Source organism: Amblyomma americanum, chromosome 5, assembly GCF_052857255.1.
Source record: "Amblyomma americanum isolate KBUSLIRL-KWMA chromosome 5, ASM5285725v1, whole genome shotgun sequence".
NCBI classification, from domain to species: domain Eukaryota; kingdom Metazoa; phylum Arthropoda; class Arachnida; order Ixodida; family Ixodidae; genus Amblyomma; species Amblyomma americanum.
Genome location: NC_135501.1, coordinates 163,154,913 through 163,171,390, shown reverse-complemented (window position 1 = coordinate 163,171,390; position 16,478 = coordinate 163,154,913). Strand labels below are relative to the sequence as shown.

Sequence of the window (16,478 nt, the reverse complement as noted above, 5' to 3'; positions counted from 1 at the left end):
TTCTTGTGAGAAAGAGGGTAGCATCATCCATACTGAGGAATTGAGGCACTGACGTGGGTAGGGTTGGCAAGCGGGCTGCAGAATCTGCAGATCTTTGTGAATTGAGTAGGTCACGTGGGACCCACCCAATTCGAATGGCTTGCGGGATGCGAGCCGCCAGACGATGTGTATTCTGGCAGATTTCTGGGCTGCGGCTGACGTGTCGGAGTAGACGAGTTGCTTGAAGGGCGTCAGTGCGGATGATAATGTGGGTTCTAGGGAGCAAGGTAACTGCGACTACAGAGCGAAGCGCACCTTGTATTGCAACCAGGACCCGCCGCGGTGGCTCAGTGGTTAGGGCGCTCGGCTACTGATCCGGGGTTCCCGGGTTCGAACCCGACCGCGGTGGCTGCGTTTTTATGGAGGCAAAACGCTAAGTCGCCCGTGTGCTGTGCGATGTCAGTGCACGTTAAAGATGCCCAGGTGGTCGAAATTATTCCGGAGCCCTCCACTACTGCACCTCTTTCTTCCTTTCTTCTTTCACTCCCTTCTTTATCCCTTTCCTTACGGCGCGGTTCAGGTGTCCGCCGATATATGAGACAGATACTGCGCCATTTCCTTTCCCCCAAAACCAATTATTATTATTATTATGAGAGCAAGAAGTTCGCGGGGATACGGTGAGCGCAGCTAACAAAGGACAGGGTTGATTGGAGAGACATGGGAGAGGCCTTTGCCCTGCAGTGAGTGTAGTCAGGGTGATGATGATAAAGAGCCCAGTTACTTTTAATTTAATCCGGAGACCTCCACTACATAACCTCTTTATTCCTTTCTTTTTTCACTCCCTGCTTTATCCCTTCCCTTAGGGAGCGGTTCAGGTGTCCACTAAGATATGTGAGGAAGTTACTGCGTCATTTCCTTTCCTGAAAAACCAATTTTTAATTTTCTGGTGACTTAGCATTGCGAAGCACAAAATATTGTGCGAACACACGGTTTTTGTAGCGACAGCTACACTACGCCACCTATTCGAGCCTTCAGCGTGGCCGCCCTTGGTCACATGGTTGGTCACGTAATGCGGAGCAGCTGCGCTGGCGAAACCGAGATGCAAAAGCTGTGCGCATGCGCCGTGTCAAGTGGGACGAAGACGAAGAAGGAACGCCCAGCGAAACGGAGCGGCGAAAGACTGACTGCTCGGCCAGATGTAGCTATCGCGTCACTCCCGGTTTAACCAGAGTTAAACCACAGCCCTTTTTTCGCAGGTGGACACCACCGCCACGTACCTAAAAGCGCGATTGAGGTGTCCACTGACCAAGGGAGCCAATTATGAGCCTTTCCTTTCGTGACATTCTCAGAGGCTTCACGCCAACACCGGAATTTTATGGGTAGCAAAATAACAGCGCTCTCGCACTAAAAAGAAGCCGGGCGCCGGGCCTGGGGACGCCCATCCTTGTTCGGCGGTGGGCGTCGGACCAACCATTTCCCGCAGCCAAGGCGGATGCTGAGGCCACTAGGCCACCCGTCACCTCCCTCCCTCATTTTCCACTTTCCCTTCTCCACCCTAAATGTGGGGAATATAGGTGGTGGTGGTAGTTGTTTTATTAAAAATAATAGTAAAAAGGAAGGAAAAGATTTTTACTAGACCCGGCATCTGCCATCGATACTGAAGGACCTGAGCTGGGGCAGCGGAAATAAAGGATAGCTGGCAGAATGGAGAAATGAAATGTAAGAGGTGAGGAAACAGGAAGAGAGGATAGGGGGAGAAGTAATATGTACAAACTATTTACACAATAAGAAATGTGTCCATGTTGTGTGCGTGATTAGCTCATTTTAGAGGAATTAAATCATAATTGGTTTTGGGGGAAAGGAAATGGCGCAGAGCTCTGTCTCACATATCGTTGGACACCTGAACCGCGCCGTAAGCTAAGGGATAAAGGACGGAGTGAAAGAAGAAAGGAAGAAATAGGTGCCATAGTGGAGGGCTCCGGAATAATTTCGACCACTTGGGGATCTTTAACGTGCACTGACATCGCACAGCACACGGGCGCCTTAGCGTTTTCCTCCATAAAGACGCAGCCGCCGCGTTGGGGTTCGAACCCGGGTACTCCGGATTATCTGCCGAGCGCTCTAACCACTGAGCCACCGCGGCGGGTAAATGCGAGGAGAGATTTTTCCTCTCTCCACTTCACTTTCTGCCAAACGAGGCAGGTGGCGCTGCGGACGGCGCCGACGACGACGCGATGCTGAGGAACGAGTGAATAAGAGTTAACGCTCTTATACACGTACTATCTCTCCAGATATTAGGCGAGAATAAGGTGCAGAGAGAAGGGAGGGAAAGAATAGAAAAAGAACGAGTAAAAAGAAGGGCAATTAGCCTGTAAATTAGGAAGGCGAGCGGCGCCTCTGGACGTGTCGCTCACGCACGGCGCTGTCCGGACTGACTGCCTCTTCTCTTAGCAGACGGTAATCTTGATCATTTTAATCGGGAAAGGATCGAGCCAGTTGGGAGCGCGTTTTTTTCCGCATACAAAACACGCGGCATACACAATGCTCATCCTCGGCTGCGTGTCGTCAAGATCCCGGGAGTCAGGAGGCAGGACTGTCGGCAGTGTCAACGAGGAATGAATAATAGTTTGCGCGCTGCAACAATGAGCGCCATTCGACTGTACAGCAATGCCGCTTCAAGTAGCAGAAGACAGACCTCTGTAGGTTGGAGTTGGCATTTATGCCTGAGCATTATAACACGAAGTCAGCGTGAGCTGAAGTTCAAGCATAAGCGTGGACACCCCTCAATAAAGTGTGTGTATGGTAGCGCTCATTCATGTCTTATAATTTGCGCACCCCCTCTACCCCACGTCTTCTAAGAGGGTCACTGGCACCTTGCCTAACCCCCCCCCCCCCTCCCTCTTCTGCACATGCCTACGCGTTCTAGCTTCCGAAGCCTGTACCATCTAATTCGTTCAAACACTTTTGAGATCGGGATGGATACGCCTTAGTGGGCAGACCGGGTGACTTCGTCCGCGCAGTGATACCCCAGAATGCCATTATGTGCCGGTAGCATGCATTGGTGTGTTTATGCCGTATCCTTTTATACTGGCGCCGTAATGCAGCTGTCGGATTTGAAAGAGGAGTTTTTGACGACAACCTAAGCGCAGGGTAGCTGTGGGCTGCTTCAGACTCGCAGGATATTGATCGTCCTTTATTGTTCTCCTCGGTAATAAACACAATGGCAGCACGTAAGGTCCGTCTCCGGCAGGTCTAGTCACATCTTCCACGTTTTAAAAATGGGAAGCTGTTCTCGCCAGCCCGGACCCGGACGTTCAGTCCCGGGCCACGGCAAGGGCGCAGGATGTCGCCGACAGACTTAAACTGCTGGTCACCTGGAGCGGCTGAAGTGACCAAAGATGATCGCCATCTTATTCTTGACAATAAAAGCTTTCTCTCTCTCTCTCAATGGCAGCTCGAAGAGCGGCTGATGCCGAACGAGCACACAATGTCGATTGCACGGAGTGACGGTCCTTTGTAAACGGGCGTAAAGTGCGATGGCGAAAAGGCGCGCTGGACAACAATAATTTACTCCACCGCGGTGGCTCAGTGGTGAGAGCGCTCGGCTACTGATGCGGAGTGCCCGGGTTCGAACCCGACCGCGGCGGCTGCGTTTTTATGGAGGAAAAACGCTAAGGCGCCCGTGTGCTGTGCGATTTCAGTGCACGTTAAAGATCCCCAGGTGGTCGAAATTATTCCGGAGCCCTCCACTACGGCACCTCTTTCTTCCTTTCTTCTTTCCCTCCCTCCTTTATCCCTTCCCTTACGGCGCGTTTCAGGTGTCCAGCGATATATGAGACAGATACTGCGCCATTTCCTTTCCCCCAAAACCAATTATTATTATTATTAACGATAATTTCGGTGAGTGCTACGGAACTGCCTCGATGCAGAGAGAGACAGACTTGCAAGATGCCGAGACGGAAGCCGAATAAAATTGCAAATACGCGCTGTTACAGTGTCAGTTAACGGCAGTATAGGTAACGATGAGATTCCCCCAATCGATAGTATAGAGGCACATCTGTGAGTGCGGGGCACGATCGGAAAGCTTGCGCCTGCGCACTCGGATATTTGTCTCGCGAAGGTTGCAAACCACCGATAGGTTGCGCAGGAGGAAAACCAAGAATACTGCGCATTATAAGTGCAACGTCGATCGAAAGGATGCCCCTCCCCCTCCCTCCTTACCGATCCCCCTCTCCCGAGAAAGAAAAATGTACAATCACAACCAGTCTCCCTTCCAGGCGAGATACGAACCTGGTACAAACTACCGTTGTCCGTGGTTTGTCCCGTACGGAATATCTCGCCCATTGAGACATATTGCGCAGGGTGATTTTTTTGCTCGTGTGAGCAGGCAACGTAATAAGGGAGTAATTGCTCATTGGTATCCACTCAAACGCAGCCATACGGCTACAAAGGAAAGGTATGCAGCTTTCTCAGAAACTTCGCAGTTAAAAGAAAATTCGTCCTTGTCCGGGGTTCGAACCCGGGACCACCGCTTCACCGGAGCAGTCGCTCTGCCAACTGAGCTAACCAGGACGACAAGCTTACGGTAGGGCGAGAGCGAATTGATCATTAACTCGAAGGGGGAACAGTGTTGGTCAAACGTTTTAGGGGAATTTCCCAAGGTGGAGTAGATCTGTAATAAGGGAGTAATTACGTAGTAGAAATTTTCGAGCTCTGTCGGCCGAGTTAAGATCACTTGGCCGTTGCCGACCTTTCAAGTCACGCACGAAATCTCAAGCACCTAACAGTATCGGGGCGAGTCGATCAGATCGATCAGCGCGCAATGAAAATGTCTTTCGATCAAGCCTACGACCCGTGAGAAAGCACGCGAACAGCAAAGAGGACAAATGGGTCCATCATTTGTGCGCGAAGAATTGGACCTGTCACGATAACGACACATCCAGCGGAGTGCGCAACCATCAATTCAACGACCTGATGGATCTGACTGTCATATTCGCGTATTTAATACGCAATAGACTGGAGATTATCAGGTTAATTAGGAATTTCAGCGCTGAACAAAAATCGTCGTTACACCTGTATGGATGCTGACATTTCAGTTAACGTCACTCCCAGCCTTGATATAAGTCGTCGATTATAAAGTTAAACGCTGTGCAACAATCAACGGTATTTTCGGAGAGAAGTTGGAGTCGGAGCGTGGAGGCTTTTTGTCTTCAAGCGATGAGGCCATCACAGCCAATGTTGGGTCCTTTCCTTCGGTCGCACCCTTTTCAAACGGGGGCTACGAACCAACTCGCTATACCTGCAGCTCCTGGAAACGCAGACGACAGAAAGCCTGCGGTACGCCCGCTCATTTGATAAGTCACGTGATCACCTGTCCTGTGCAGTCCACCTTAGCGCGAGCTGTGCTGAGTCGGCAGCGAAAGGTTCTGGCACAGAGCTGACACTCTCTGCCGACCTTCCTACAGTGTTTAATAATATCAGTAATAAAAATTAAGGAGCGACAAGGGTATAAAAATGTGTCAGCGTTAATCGGCAACCTGGGTGCTACTCCCAGAGGCCTCCAGAGACTCTTGAATTCAACCAACTTCCGAGAAAATTGCGGTCTATTGACTACAGAAAGCCGTTGCCGTGTAGCTGGGACACTATTAGCCGGTGCATAATGAATCCGATACGATGTGGTTACCGAATCTAGCATCTCTGCAGATATGGTTTTCCTGTTCTTAATAAGAGAATTTCAGAATTTTTATCCGCGACTGTAAAAAAGATGGGCTCGGGGAAAAAACCAAAATAGGAATTGTTCTCCATGATAAGATCTTGTTCTCCAGAGAGCATATACGAAGAAAAACACTTGGCGATGCAACGCATGCAGCAATATGTCATATTGAAATTATGAAACGGGCTTGCAAAAACCCTCGTTTTTTGTGTGTTTTGTTCTACTTGCGCGCAGGCTCGAAAAGAAGAAGAAAAAGACGTGTTGTTTGATATGTTAAATTACAAGCAGAGTTTCAAGCAGAGTTTCTAGCAGTTGTACTTGCTCTACGCAAGCTACACCCCTCTATTACAGCAGTTGCGGTAATTACTGATTCTTTATATTTGTGTTCGTCCCTCGCTGCACATGTTGACGGTCCCATTTTATCAACTTTCTTATCCCTACTTCCTCCGCATTTGAGCCTTGTTCATTTAGTATGGGTTCCCGGCCACAGCAGTGTGACAGTAAATGAGATTGCTGATAATCTCGCAAAGGCTTCCCTCAGCGGCCCCGTGTTGCCAATCATCCCGGCTACAGCCTATATTACAGCATCTAGATTTCGGCGACGTGCGTTTTTAAGCACGCAAGACACATCACTTTTAACATCGGCGGATTATGAGCACCTTAAATATTATTGGAACAGGAAAATTTGTTGCTCTCGGCAGCTTGAAGTATCACTGACGAGGCTGCGCTGCCGCATCCCCCTTTAAATTTCTGTTTACACAAGTCGGGTTTGGCGCTCTCTCCCCTTTGTGCATTTTGCCGTGAGTCTGAATCTATAGAACATTTTTGGCTGTATTGTCGCCGATTCAACTCTCTGAGAAAAAGGTTGCTGGAGGAGCCCTTGCAGCATCTTGGCCTTAGTTTGAGCAGCCCGCTCTTGCTATCATGTGGCGCCACCACATTTGGGTTCAGCCACAGATCTGTTTGTACCGCTGTTCTAATTTTCCTGATTGAATCTCACCGACTGCCTTGCTAAGTGTTCCAAACGTTTCTTTTCTATCAATTATTACATTTTGACTTAATCATTATTATTTAATCCCTCTCTTTATTATTATTCTTATAATTTTGAAATCAAAACTCTCATCCCTTTTCTGTTCATGGGGAAGAATTCACCGGTGTTGCGCTCCCACGTGCTTTTCCTTTTTATTATCTGCGTTCAGGTGAATAGCCACCCCATCCTTGGCCGATCCCCCAGTGTGGGTATGTGTCATATTTTGATAGGCTAACAACAACAACAACAACAAATTACAGGCGGAAAATATGAACCCATGTTAAGAACAGGCGAAGATGGCAAGGTACACTACAGAAAAAAAAAAACGACTGCAGCGCGCTACTGGTTTTCCCTGCATTTTTCAAAGTGAAGCAGCAATTTGCCGTTTGTCTAAGGCAAATCCCGCGATTAGTTGCTTTAATCACTGGCATAATTCTTGCATAATCAGTATAGATATAATCAGATTATTGATCCTTCAGACCGAGCAGAAGTTTGGTTTGTTGGACTTTCTTCCAGAGTCCGTTGTGTACCTATATTTGTAAACATCTTATGCCAGCAGGCACACTGTTGCAATAATAATAAAAAAGAAGGCTGGTTTGTCAGCATTAATCAAAGTGCATTTCATTTTTGAAGACTAGCCGTTAATGAATGTGCACAGAAACTCAGCTGTAGTTCATGACATTTCTTCGCGCTCTGTGGTACGTGTTTCCATAGGCCTTTAGAAGCATGCAGCAACGTATTAGGACGCATATGCAGTTAAATGCATACACAGCATGATGTATATTTAAATCAAAATTGCAAATAATATAACGATGATGCGCGAGAAATTTGGGAGTTGTTTGGCCGCTGGAAGCCGGAAGCTGATTTAGACGAAAAAACAACAAACTTCAAAAGGCTGCTCAGAGCGCCCCGACTGCTGTGAAATTATTGAAGAGCTCTGGTTTGTAATAAGGGAGTAATTACTCATTAACATCCACCCAAGCGCAGTCATACAGATCCACACGGATAAAATGGAAAGTTAAAACTGTGCAGCTTTCTTTGCAGCAGCGTAGCTGACTTTGGGCGGATGATAAAGAGTAATTTCTCCCTTATTACAGTTACACTCCACCTTGGGGGATTTATCTAAACTTTGGACTCACACACTGACTTCCGACACTTCCCAGTCGAGAAAAAAAACGACGGAACCGTGTCAAAAATACGTCAAAATGTCTTGTATTTTTGTCACATTTTCCTTCTTTTTTATAGTACATTTCTGTAGTGATGTATTTTTTGAAGCCAAAGCTTCACTACGTACGCTAGGTTTTTCAAGAGAGCAGCGTCAGTGCAGTTTATCCTTGAACTTCCTTGATTGGTTGAGAGAGGTCATGTGACCTACTGACGTCATCACAATCTGCCCACCGTGGCAGGTGGCAACTGCCCCATCGGGCATCGGGCATTTATTTCATCGACGCTTTACAGACAATCCGTTCGGCAGTGTGTGCGGCGTTTGTGAACGTAGCCATTGCAAAGGAAGCTTTAGCTTCTCACCAGGGTTAACCAAAGTTTAAACCACAGGTAATTTTTGTTGTACTTTTATGTAGTCTCTAGTTCTCAAGAACTTTTCTGTAGCAATTGCACAAAAATTCTGTTGTCACAACAAAAATGTTTGTAACTACTACAACTTTTCGGTCAAAAACATTACAGAAATTCTGTTGTGAGGACAGAAACTTTTCTGTGGCGTTTTTCGACTGTCTTGGGCTCCAGAGCTGATGCGTTCCTTAAAAACGCCCTAAAATAGAGACAGATATGCGCATTGTAATGTATGCGGTATCTATGCGGTGTGTGTGTGTGTGTGTGTGTGTGTGTGTGTGTGTGTGTGTGTGTGTGTGTGTGTGTGTGTGTGTGTGTGTGTGTGTGTGTGTGTGTGTGTGTGTGTGTGTGTGTGATGAAGATGATTGTGTGTTAAACGACAATATTTCAGCACAGTGTGTTGAGCTAGGCGTCACTGTATTTTGGATGATGAAAGGGACTCCTATCAGCATTGTATTCCTCAACGACATGCGTCATCTGTGGAAGATGTATATCTGCTCTTTCTTCGCTGTGCAATTCAATTGATTTGCAATCACGCGGCCGCTGTCGCTTGTACGTAAAAATAAAAAAAAACCTATAAAAGAACGTGACCATCAATCCTTTTCCCCGTTTCGCGTATAGCCCGTATAAGCAGCGTATATTCTCCTCTCACCATGACTCGTCGATAGTGGGGAGCCGTCGGATGCTCTTGGCATGGAGCTGTTGTACACCCATGATGCTGGCTCCGGAACGCGGCCGGTGGTGAGCGACGACGTCGTCGTCGGTGCTATGCTGTGCACACCTCTGTTGACGCGCGGCTGGCTTCGCGAAACGACAGACCACGGCCGCCGCTCGGCTAATGCGCGCGAACAGTGGCGAGCTGCGCGTTGTCACCTCCTCACCTCGGCCGCGCTCCGTCGGGTCCATAGAGCACGCGCCAGGGGGCGCTACGGTACATCTCGCGCAGAGACGCGATGGAGAGAGAACTCGTCTTTTGAGCTGCAAGGAGGAATGCGTTTTCCGCCGACACGTCTGCGGCGGTCAAGAGCGGCGGTTCTCAGCGTCTCAGGGAAAGCAAGAGGAGCATTCTGTTTTGAGCCCATTCCGGAAACTATACTTGTCTCATCCTTCAAACATGAATGAATGAATGAATGAATGAATGAATGAATGAATGAATGAATGAATCCTTCAAAGTTGGAAGAAAAATTCCTCCTGGTCCGCCACCTGCGGGGCGCAGTACGTCAACCAGCTAACGTGACTATAACGAGGCGAGGTCGAATTGAGAATTTCACACAGCCTTTAGGCCTCTCTTGAACCGCTACAATACCTCCATGTACAAACAACTAGCTGCAGCGCTTATCTTCCCAAACACACGCTAGTCCGGTGTTCGGGCCCTACCGGAACGTATTTTTTTCAGCTACGAAGTTGCCAGAAAACTGCATTGCTTTGTAGCCTTACGGCGATAAGCGGGTGGATAGCAGCTTTCCGCAGTGGTTGCGTCCACCTTCCTCCACCTTGAGGGTTTCCCTTTTACCGTTCGCCTTTGGTCACCCCTCCGTGGAGTGGAATACTTTAGCTTAGACTGGTTTATTAAGATTAATGACTGGCTAAGATGTGTGTTCTCAATGAGAGTCAGCACATCCGTTAGCGGCCGTCCCTTTCACCTGAAGAGGCAGGACCTTAGAAGCTGCCCCGTTTCCTAGAGGGACTTTACATGTGTAAGATAGCGCGATGTGGCCCGGCATTCATTGCAGGTTCGTGCGACGTCCTCTACAGATGTCGTAGAGGGTACTGCCTCGTTATTAACGCCACTCCTGCATTTTAGTCGCATAGGGTAGGACGCTATTTCAAGCATATTAGATGCGACTTAATTCGTGATGTAACGGACCCTGCATGCAGGTGGTTCAGTCCAGGCGTGAATAACTTTGCGAGCCGGAAAATGCTGCAGGAGCTCTGGTGCCACTGACGATGTCACGCAAGAAAGCCGGCTGGCTTCGGGGTACACGAAGAGATAGAACTACGAATACTGGTGCTCAACCGGTTTGCTGTTTTGACGCGTGCTGTTTTTCTCTGTGCTGTTTTGCCGCCGTGCTGTTTTGTCGCTGTGCTGTTTTCTGTGCGCTGTTTACACGCGTGCTGTTTTGACGTGTGCTGTTCTTTCGGGTGCCCCGCTCAACCAGATCACGGAAAGCGGCGTGCATGCGAAAATGTTTGCACTAACCCGCCTAATGGCGAGCGCCGGATTTTTTTTTACTCTATTTCATTCATCCTGGTTGAAAGTTGCTCCCACCTCTGTGGATCCTAGGTGTATGCAACCGCGTTGTTTGCCTAATCATGCTACTTATTTTTCTTCTTGCCCTCTAGTAGTACAATAGCGGGGATATTTTATTGATTTTACAGCGACAGCTGGTAATGTCTCCTTTCCCGACCCAGCGGCGTAGTCCTATCGGCGTCCGTAGAGAGAAGGAAAAGAAATGACAGGTGCGCGGTGGGGAAAGCAGGAGCGAGAGGTAATGGAGCGGTGGTGTCAGTTCGTTGGCCCGGCTTGCAAGCCCGAGCCTCCTTATTTTGCCAATACTGCTCTGCGGAGGAAAGGGCTGCCCGTTGATCGTCACCTGCTACCTTCTTCTTCTTCTTCTTCTTCTTCTTCTTCTTCTTCTTCTTCTTCTTCTTCTTCTTCTTCTTCTTCTTCTTCTTCTTCTTCTTCTTCTTCTTCTTCTTCTTCTTCTTCTTCTTCTTCTTCTTCTTCTTCTTCTTCTTATTTACCTCAGTAAGCATGGCGCATACCCACGCTGGGGGATTGGCCAAGGTGTAGTGCCATAAACAAAGAAATTTTCATAGGAGATTACGACAAAATTTTAGCACCAAGCGTGAATTTTGAAAAATGTATCAATAAAAACGACAGAAGAATCCTCCCTCCGTCTGTTCAGAGCGTGCGTTAGTCTACGGATCATTTTTCGCTGTGGACGTGTCGCTCTAGAAGGAATGAATCGCTTGAGTATATACGTAATGTAGAAGCTAGCGAGTCACTCTCAGTGCCATGGTATTACTGAACCCTGCATGCCGTCACGGAAGCGACGTTGCGAGCCCGGAAAAATCGTGGCAAAATGTATACCTACGTGCCGCCGACACCCAGACAAAATTAGGTAGGAGCGAAATCTCAGCAGTGCGTGTCGCCGAGGCGGTTGCCGAAATTCTCTTTACAGTTTTTTCTTATTTGAGATGTGTTGGTATACTGTTATGAAAGCTTTTTACATTTTTTCTTTGCTTTGAAAGGACCAAGAGTTATCGAGAGTTCGGACTTTAGACAATAGATTTGCATTTATTTTCATTCCTGAATGCTTTTTTTTTCTTTTTCTATCATTTTCTCCCTCCGACACAGCACTGAAAGCAAGCTTGCATGGTCCCCTGTTCAGGAAAAAGATTTAAGATAGGGTGAAAGAGGAACGGTATAAACATATACAGCCGCATCTCGTTATAACGAAACGGTTTACAACGTAATAATGGATATAACGAAAGAATCACGATTTCCCTTGGAAGCTCGGTCAACACGGCCTATAACGAAGCTACGGCTACAACGAAGTAATCCCCGGGCCATTTCAACTTCGTTACAACGAGGTTCAACTGCACCGTAGTAAATAGGGTTGTTGCCCCTTGGGGGAGCCGTCTTGGAAGAATCTCCAGGAATCAAGACGACGCCGGTGTGACGCATTTATACAGGGGCTTTTATTTTATTCCATAAGTGAATATGGAACAGATTCCTCGGAATGTTTAGTAGAATATGTCATGGAGTTCATTGTATACGATCTCCACGCATATACTTGAGCGAGCTATCCGCCTGACAGACCAACAAACGCCAGAAACGGTGCAGCCTGTAACCGTTACTATATAAAAAAAATTCTGCATCCAACAAACCGGTAAAACAGGTTTTCTGCGAAACAACTGTTGTATGAGTGCACGTGTGGACTCATACAAGAGGCACCATTACAAAAATGGTCTATAGACAGTTTTTAGACTTCTTATAGACTATTGCCTTCCTATAGATATTTCTCTTCGTCTATACATAGTCTACAGACTCTCTATAGACAGAGGTATACTAAAAGTGTATGGTCATAAATCTATAGATTGTCTATAGAATTCGTATTGCCTTTAGACTTGTCTGGTATTTGTCTATAGTCTATAGTATTTGTAGACAGATGTCTATGGACAGTCTATAGACTGTCTAAAGGAATTTTTGTTAGGGCACGCAGCGACCTTGGAACGACTGTGAAATGAGCGAAAAATATCGGACGTTGCCATTTCAAACGGAATTCGTGTCTGCGCGCGCGAAGGTGCCGGGAAACGTTCGGAACACGCTGTCCAACTCACCAAAGCTTCCGTCGCGTCGCGGTGAGAACAGCTGGTCGGCTTCCTCCAACTGCTGCCGCGGCTCCTGAGGCTGCTGCATGGGCAGCGTGTGCGTTGTCAGCTGTTCCGCGCGGTGAAAACAGCCGCTCGAGAGATGTCCTTTTTCCCATCCGCAGTTTTCCCCCGCGTTCTCAGCAAGCGAGCGCTCTAAATGCGCTAGTGATGGAGGCATCGCGTTTAATTAAAAGGCTTTGACACCGATACGGTTCATAAATGTTGCACGGTGAGTAAGCCTGCGGCGTGTGATTAACGACTTCAATATAGTGCTAATATCATGAGTTTGCTTGGCGGCGGAAGGATATATATCTATGGCGGCTGGGACATATACCTGTCCGTCGCCCGATAGCTGTCCAGTCAAGCTTCGCGAGGAACCACTTGTTTACATGTATACGGCTTTCCCTCTCTTGCTCAGACGCATCGCCTCTACGCACGCATCCGTATATCCGCGTTTACATGAATGCGACAGAAGTCGACTCCAGTCCACTTTTTGAAGGAAAGGGCAGGTTTTTGAGAAGGAAAGGCGTGATTCGGCGTCATCTACTCTCTTCCGCGACGTTTTTGCACTTTCCCTCAAAAAACCTGGACTGGAGTCGACTTCAATTATTCGCATTCATGTAAACGAGGCTTATGGTTGCCCAGCGGGAGCAATGTGTCCTTCGCTGATTGCTTAGAACATTCTCGCATCCTTAGGTGGTGCATGCACACAAAGAGCTAAACAAAAAGCAAGCCCAGGACTAGCGAAAAAAAATTTTAAAGGGAGTTTATCCAAACCTATATTGCGTTTGTAGGGAGTTTATCCAAGCCTATAGTGCGACGACTCGCATCCCGCGCTTGACCACATCACGTGGGAACGTGAGGGCAAGCCGAATATAAGAAAACGCGTACGGACTTCCAGAAAGGGGTGGGAGTCCCTGGAGCGCGTTTCTGACCTCAACGAACAGCTTATATATATATATATATATATATATATATATATATATATATATATATATATATATATATATATATATATATATATATATATATATATATATATATATATATATATATATATATAAGCAGATCGAAGCGGTTGAGAATGCAATAAGACATAGTGGAGTCCTAGACTAAGGACCCAACCCTGCTAACCGATGAATACTTTTGTGACTTCCAATAAAGGTTTCCATCCATAATGTATTGTAGTAGCACACGTTCTTCGGCAAGTTGGTTCATAGCTTGAGTGGATGAAGCGCACAAAAGACACGGCACATAGGCAAAGACGGACACGACACATGGCGCCTGTGTCGTGTCCGTCTTTGCCTATGTGCCGTGTCTTTTGTGCGCTTCATCCACTCATTCAATCCATAAATAAATAAATAAATAAATAAATAAATAAATAAATAAATAAATAAATAAATAAATCGATCAATCAATCTGCGGAGCCTTGCCTCCACCAAAGGACCCGTGTCCTGACAGCCGCTAAGTGGTGTCACGTCGAAATTTTTCTCCTTTGGCAGAAATGCCTCCCACGCTCGCAGTAAGATGTTTGTGGAACTCAATATCAGCGAAAAAAAAAATATTTTCACCGCCGTCTTTTCACGAAGCTTGCACTACATCTATGCATCCTAATTCTGATTTTGCAAGCTACACAGTTCACTATCAACCTTACTGCTGCCCCCCATAATGTGATTTATTTTAAATCGCCCTTGTGCGCTTTATAATTTCTTTACACCGCACGTGCTAACGAAGAGCAATATGTGCACTCCAGAAACCAGAAACCGGAAAATCTAGAAACCGGAAGCTCAGAAAAAAATAGAAAGGAGGAACTCTGAACACAAGGAGGAAACGACCGCAGGAATTTTGGACATTGAGAAGAACGCATAAATTGCGCTCGGCGGCTTCAGAATCGGTGCAACACATCTCAATGTGTGTCGTGTCGCGAAACGGTTATACAACGCCACTGCAGCGCGAACACAATAGGGATCGATCGAGGTACAAAGGACTCGCGTAGAACGAATGGCTGGATCGGACGTCCTTTCCAGAAACGCATTTCAACCGAAGAAGCTCACAGTACGGAATCGGTAAAGCCTTAAATGTTATTGAGCAAAAAATAAAGATCCCGCGATCACAGTCCAGGCACAGTATATGATCGCTGAGCAAAGCTCAACGCTATGAGGTGTGAAAGAGGTTTCGTTGGAGCTCGTACATGTATACACAGGGAGCCGTGCGTAAGATCGCCCGCATGTGTCGCTTATCTGTACTCGAGAGCGCTGCCGCGGACAGGTACCAGGAATGGAGACGGCCTGCACTCACCCCCGCACACTCCAGTAATTCCTCACGGAGAAAACCGCTTCTTCGACGAGCAGGACCAGCTGTGTTCCCAGTGACCGGTCGATTCTGCGCTGGTCGCACCTCGCATTCGATGAGCACGTTACACGGTGCGAATGACAATCCATGAGCATCGCTTGTCTTTGTTGCAACTTCCCTTTGAAGTCTTATCTTATCAGCACCTTTCGCACCGGGCTGATTAAATGTGCGGGGCCTGATAGGCGAAGGGTTGCGTCCTTCAGTGACATCATGTTGGCGCCCTTCGTAAAAAGTCATCGCATATATTGAGCTCACGACTGATTGACTTGTGTATATGGCATTGTGCGATATGGCTATAAACATCGGCAGCGGTAAAGCACCGTTATGGTTTATGAGGGTTTAACGTCCCAAAGCGACTCAGGTTATGAGGGACGCCGTATTGAAGGGCTCCGGAAATTTAGACCACCTGGGGTTCTTTAATGTGCACTGACATCGCACAGTACACGGGCCTCAAGAATTTCGCCTCCATCGAAACGCGACCGCCGCGGCCGAGTTCGAAGCCGAGTCTCTCAGATCAGCAGCCGAACTCCATAACCACTTAGCCACCAAGGCGGTAATGCACCATTATGTACCTATAGGTACTTTATATACCTATAGGTATGTATACATGCATATATTGGCTGAATAAAGGTTTCAAACGGAAGTGGTGCATGATATAAGCACTATTCTTAAAGCATCAAGCGGGAAGTGTTGTAGTACATTTTGCTTCCTGTATAGCCCTTTGACACGTCATTTTTTTTCTATCTAAATGAAATACTTCTCCGCCTAAACATTGCATTATGACCTTAAGAAAGGCAATTTGTTATTTCTCCAGTGCGAAACACTGGCTGTTGAATTTTTCTAGAGATGTGAAAAATTTCGTACAATGTGTCTTAGTTGATGAAGACAGCAACGTCAAAATGCCGCGAATTATCAAGTAAACACCAGAAGGATCGCAGAAATAATTTTTATTTCCAAAGACCACATTACGCTTGAAAAATTCGAAATAAGGATGTACCAACTGGGGGTAACATATATGTCCGCAGAAAGTGGCGAACGATGTGCTAATAATAACAGCAATAATAACAGTGACCCAGCTCACTGTTATTATAGTCGTCATATTCGTGTCGTGTGGACTCCTGGCCGCACTCCGGGCACAAGGAATCAGTCCGCTCACGATGCTGCCAGGGAGCATATACTTTAACTCCACTCCTGCGCTGGACCCTGCTGACGAGGGCATCTCATGCGTGTCTCCCGAAGCTCCATATGACATCAGAAGAACAGTGTCAGCGTAGAGTTTCGATTAAAGCACCTTAGGAACGCAAGTCGTGGCCTGAATAATAGCAGGGTGTAGGCCGCTATCGTCAAATGCATGTTTTTTTTTTATAACGACGTTATATCTTCAGTTTAGTAAGCCGAACAAGTGTTTTGTTCCATGGTTATCACGCTGTTGTGTAGCTGGGTCGATACCGAAGG

The 16,478-nt window shown here is 47.1% G+C and overlaps 1 protein-coding gene across 2 annotated transcripts in view; it reads right to left on the bottom strand.

Moving 5' to 3' along the window:
* Nucleotides 1-15,124, bottom strand: part of LOC144132894 (equilibrative nucleoside transporter 3-like) — an 85,341-nt gene extending 70,217 nt beyond the window's left edge. The window contains exon 1 of one of the 2 annotated variants that reach the window (XM_077665614.1): nucleotides 14,970-15,124. In XM_077665614.1, coding sequence (XP_077521740.1) covers nucleotides 14,970-15,118 — 149 coding nt within the window. In that variant the 5' untranslated portion in view covers nucleotides 15,119-15,124. Of the gene's footprint in view, nucleotides 1-8,943; nucleotides 9,213-14,969 lie in introns of those variants that run through there. The other variant, XM_077665612.1, reaches the window with a different exon arrangement.
* Between the last annotated feature and the right edge of the window lie 1,354 nt (nucleotides 15,125-16,478).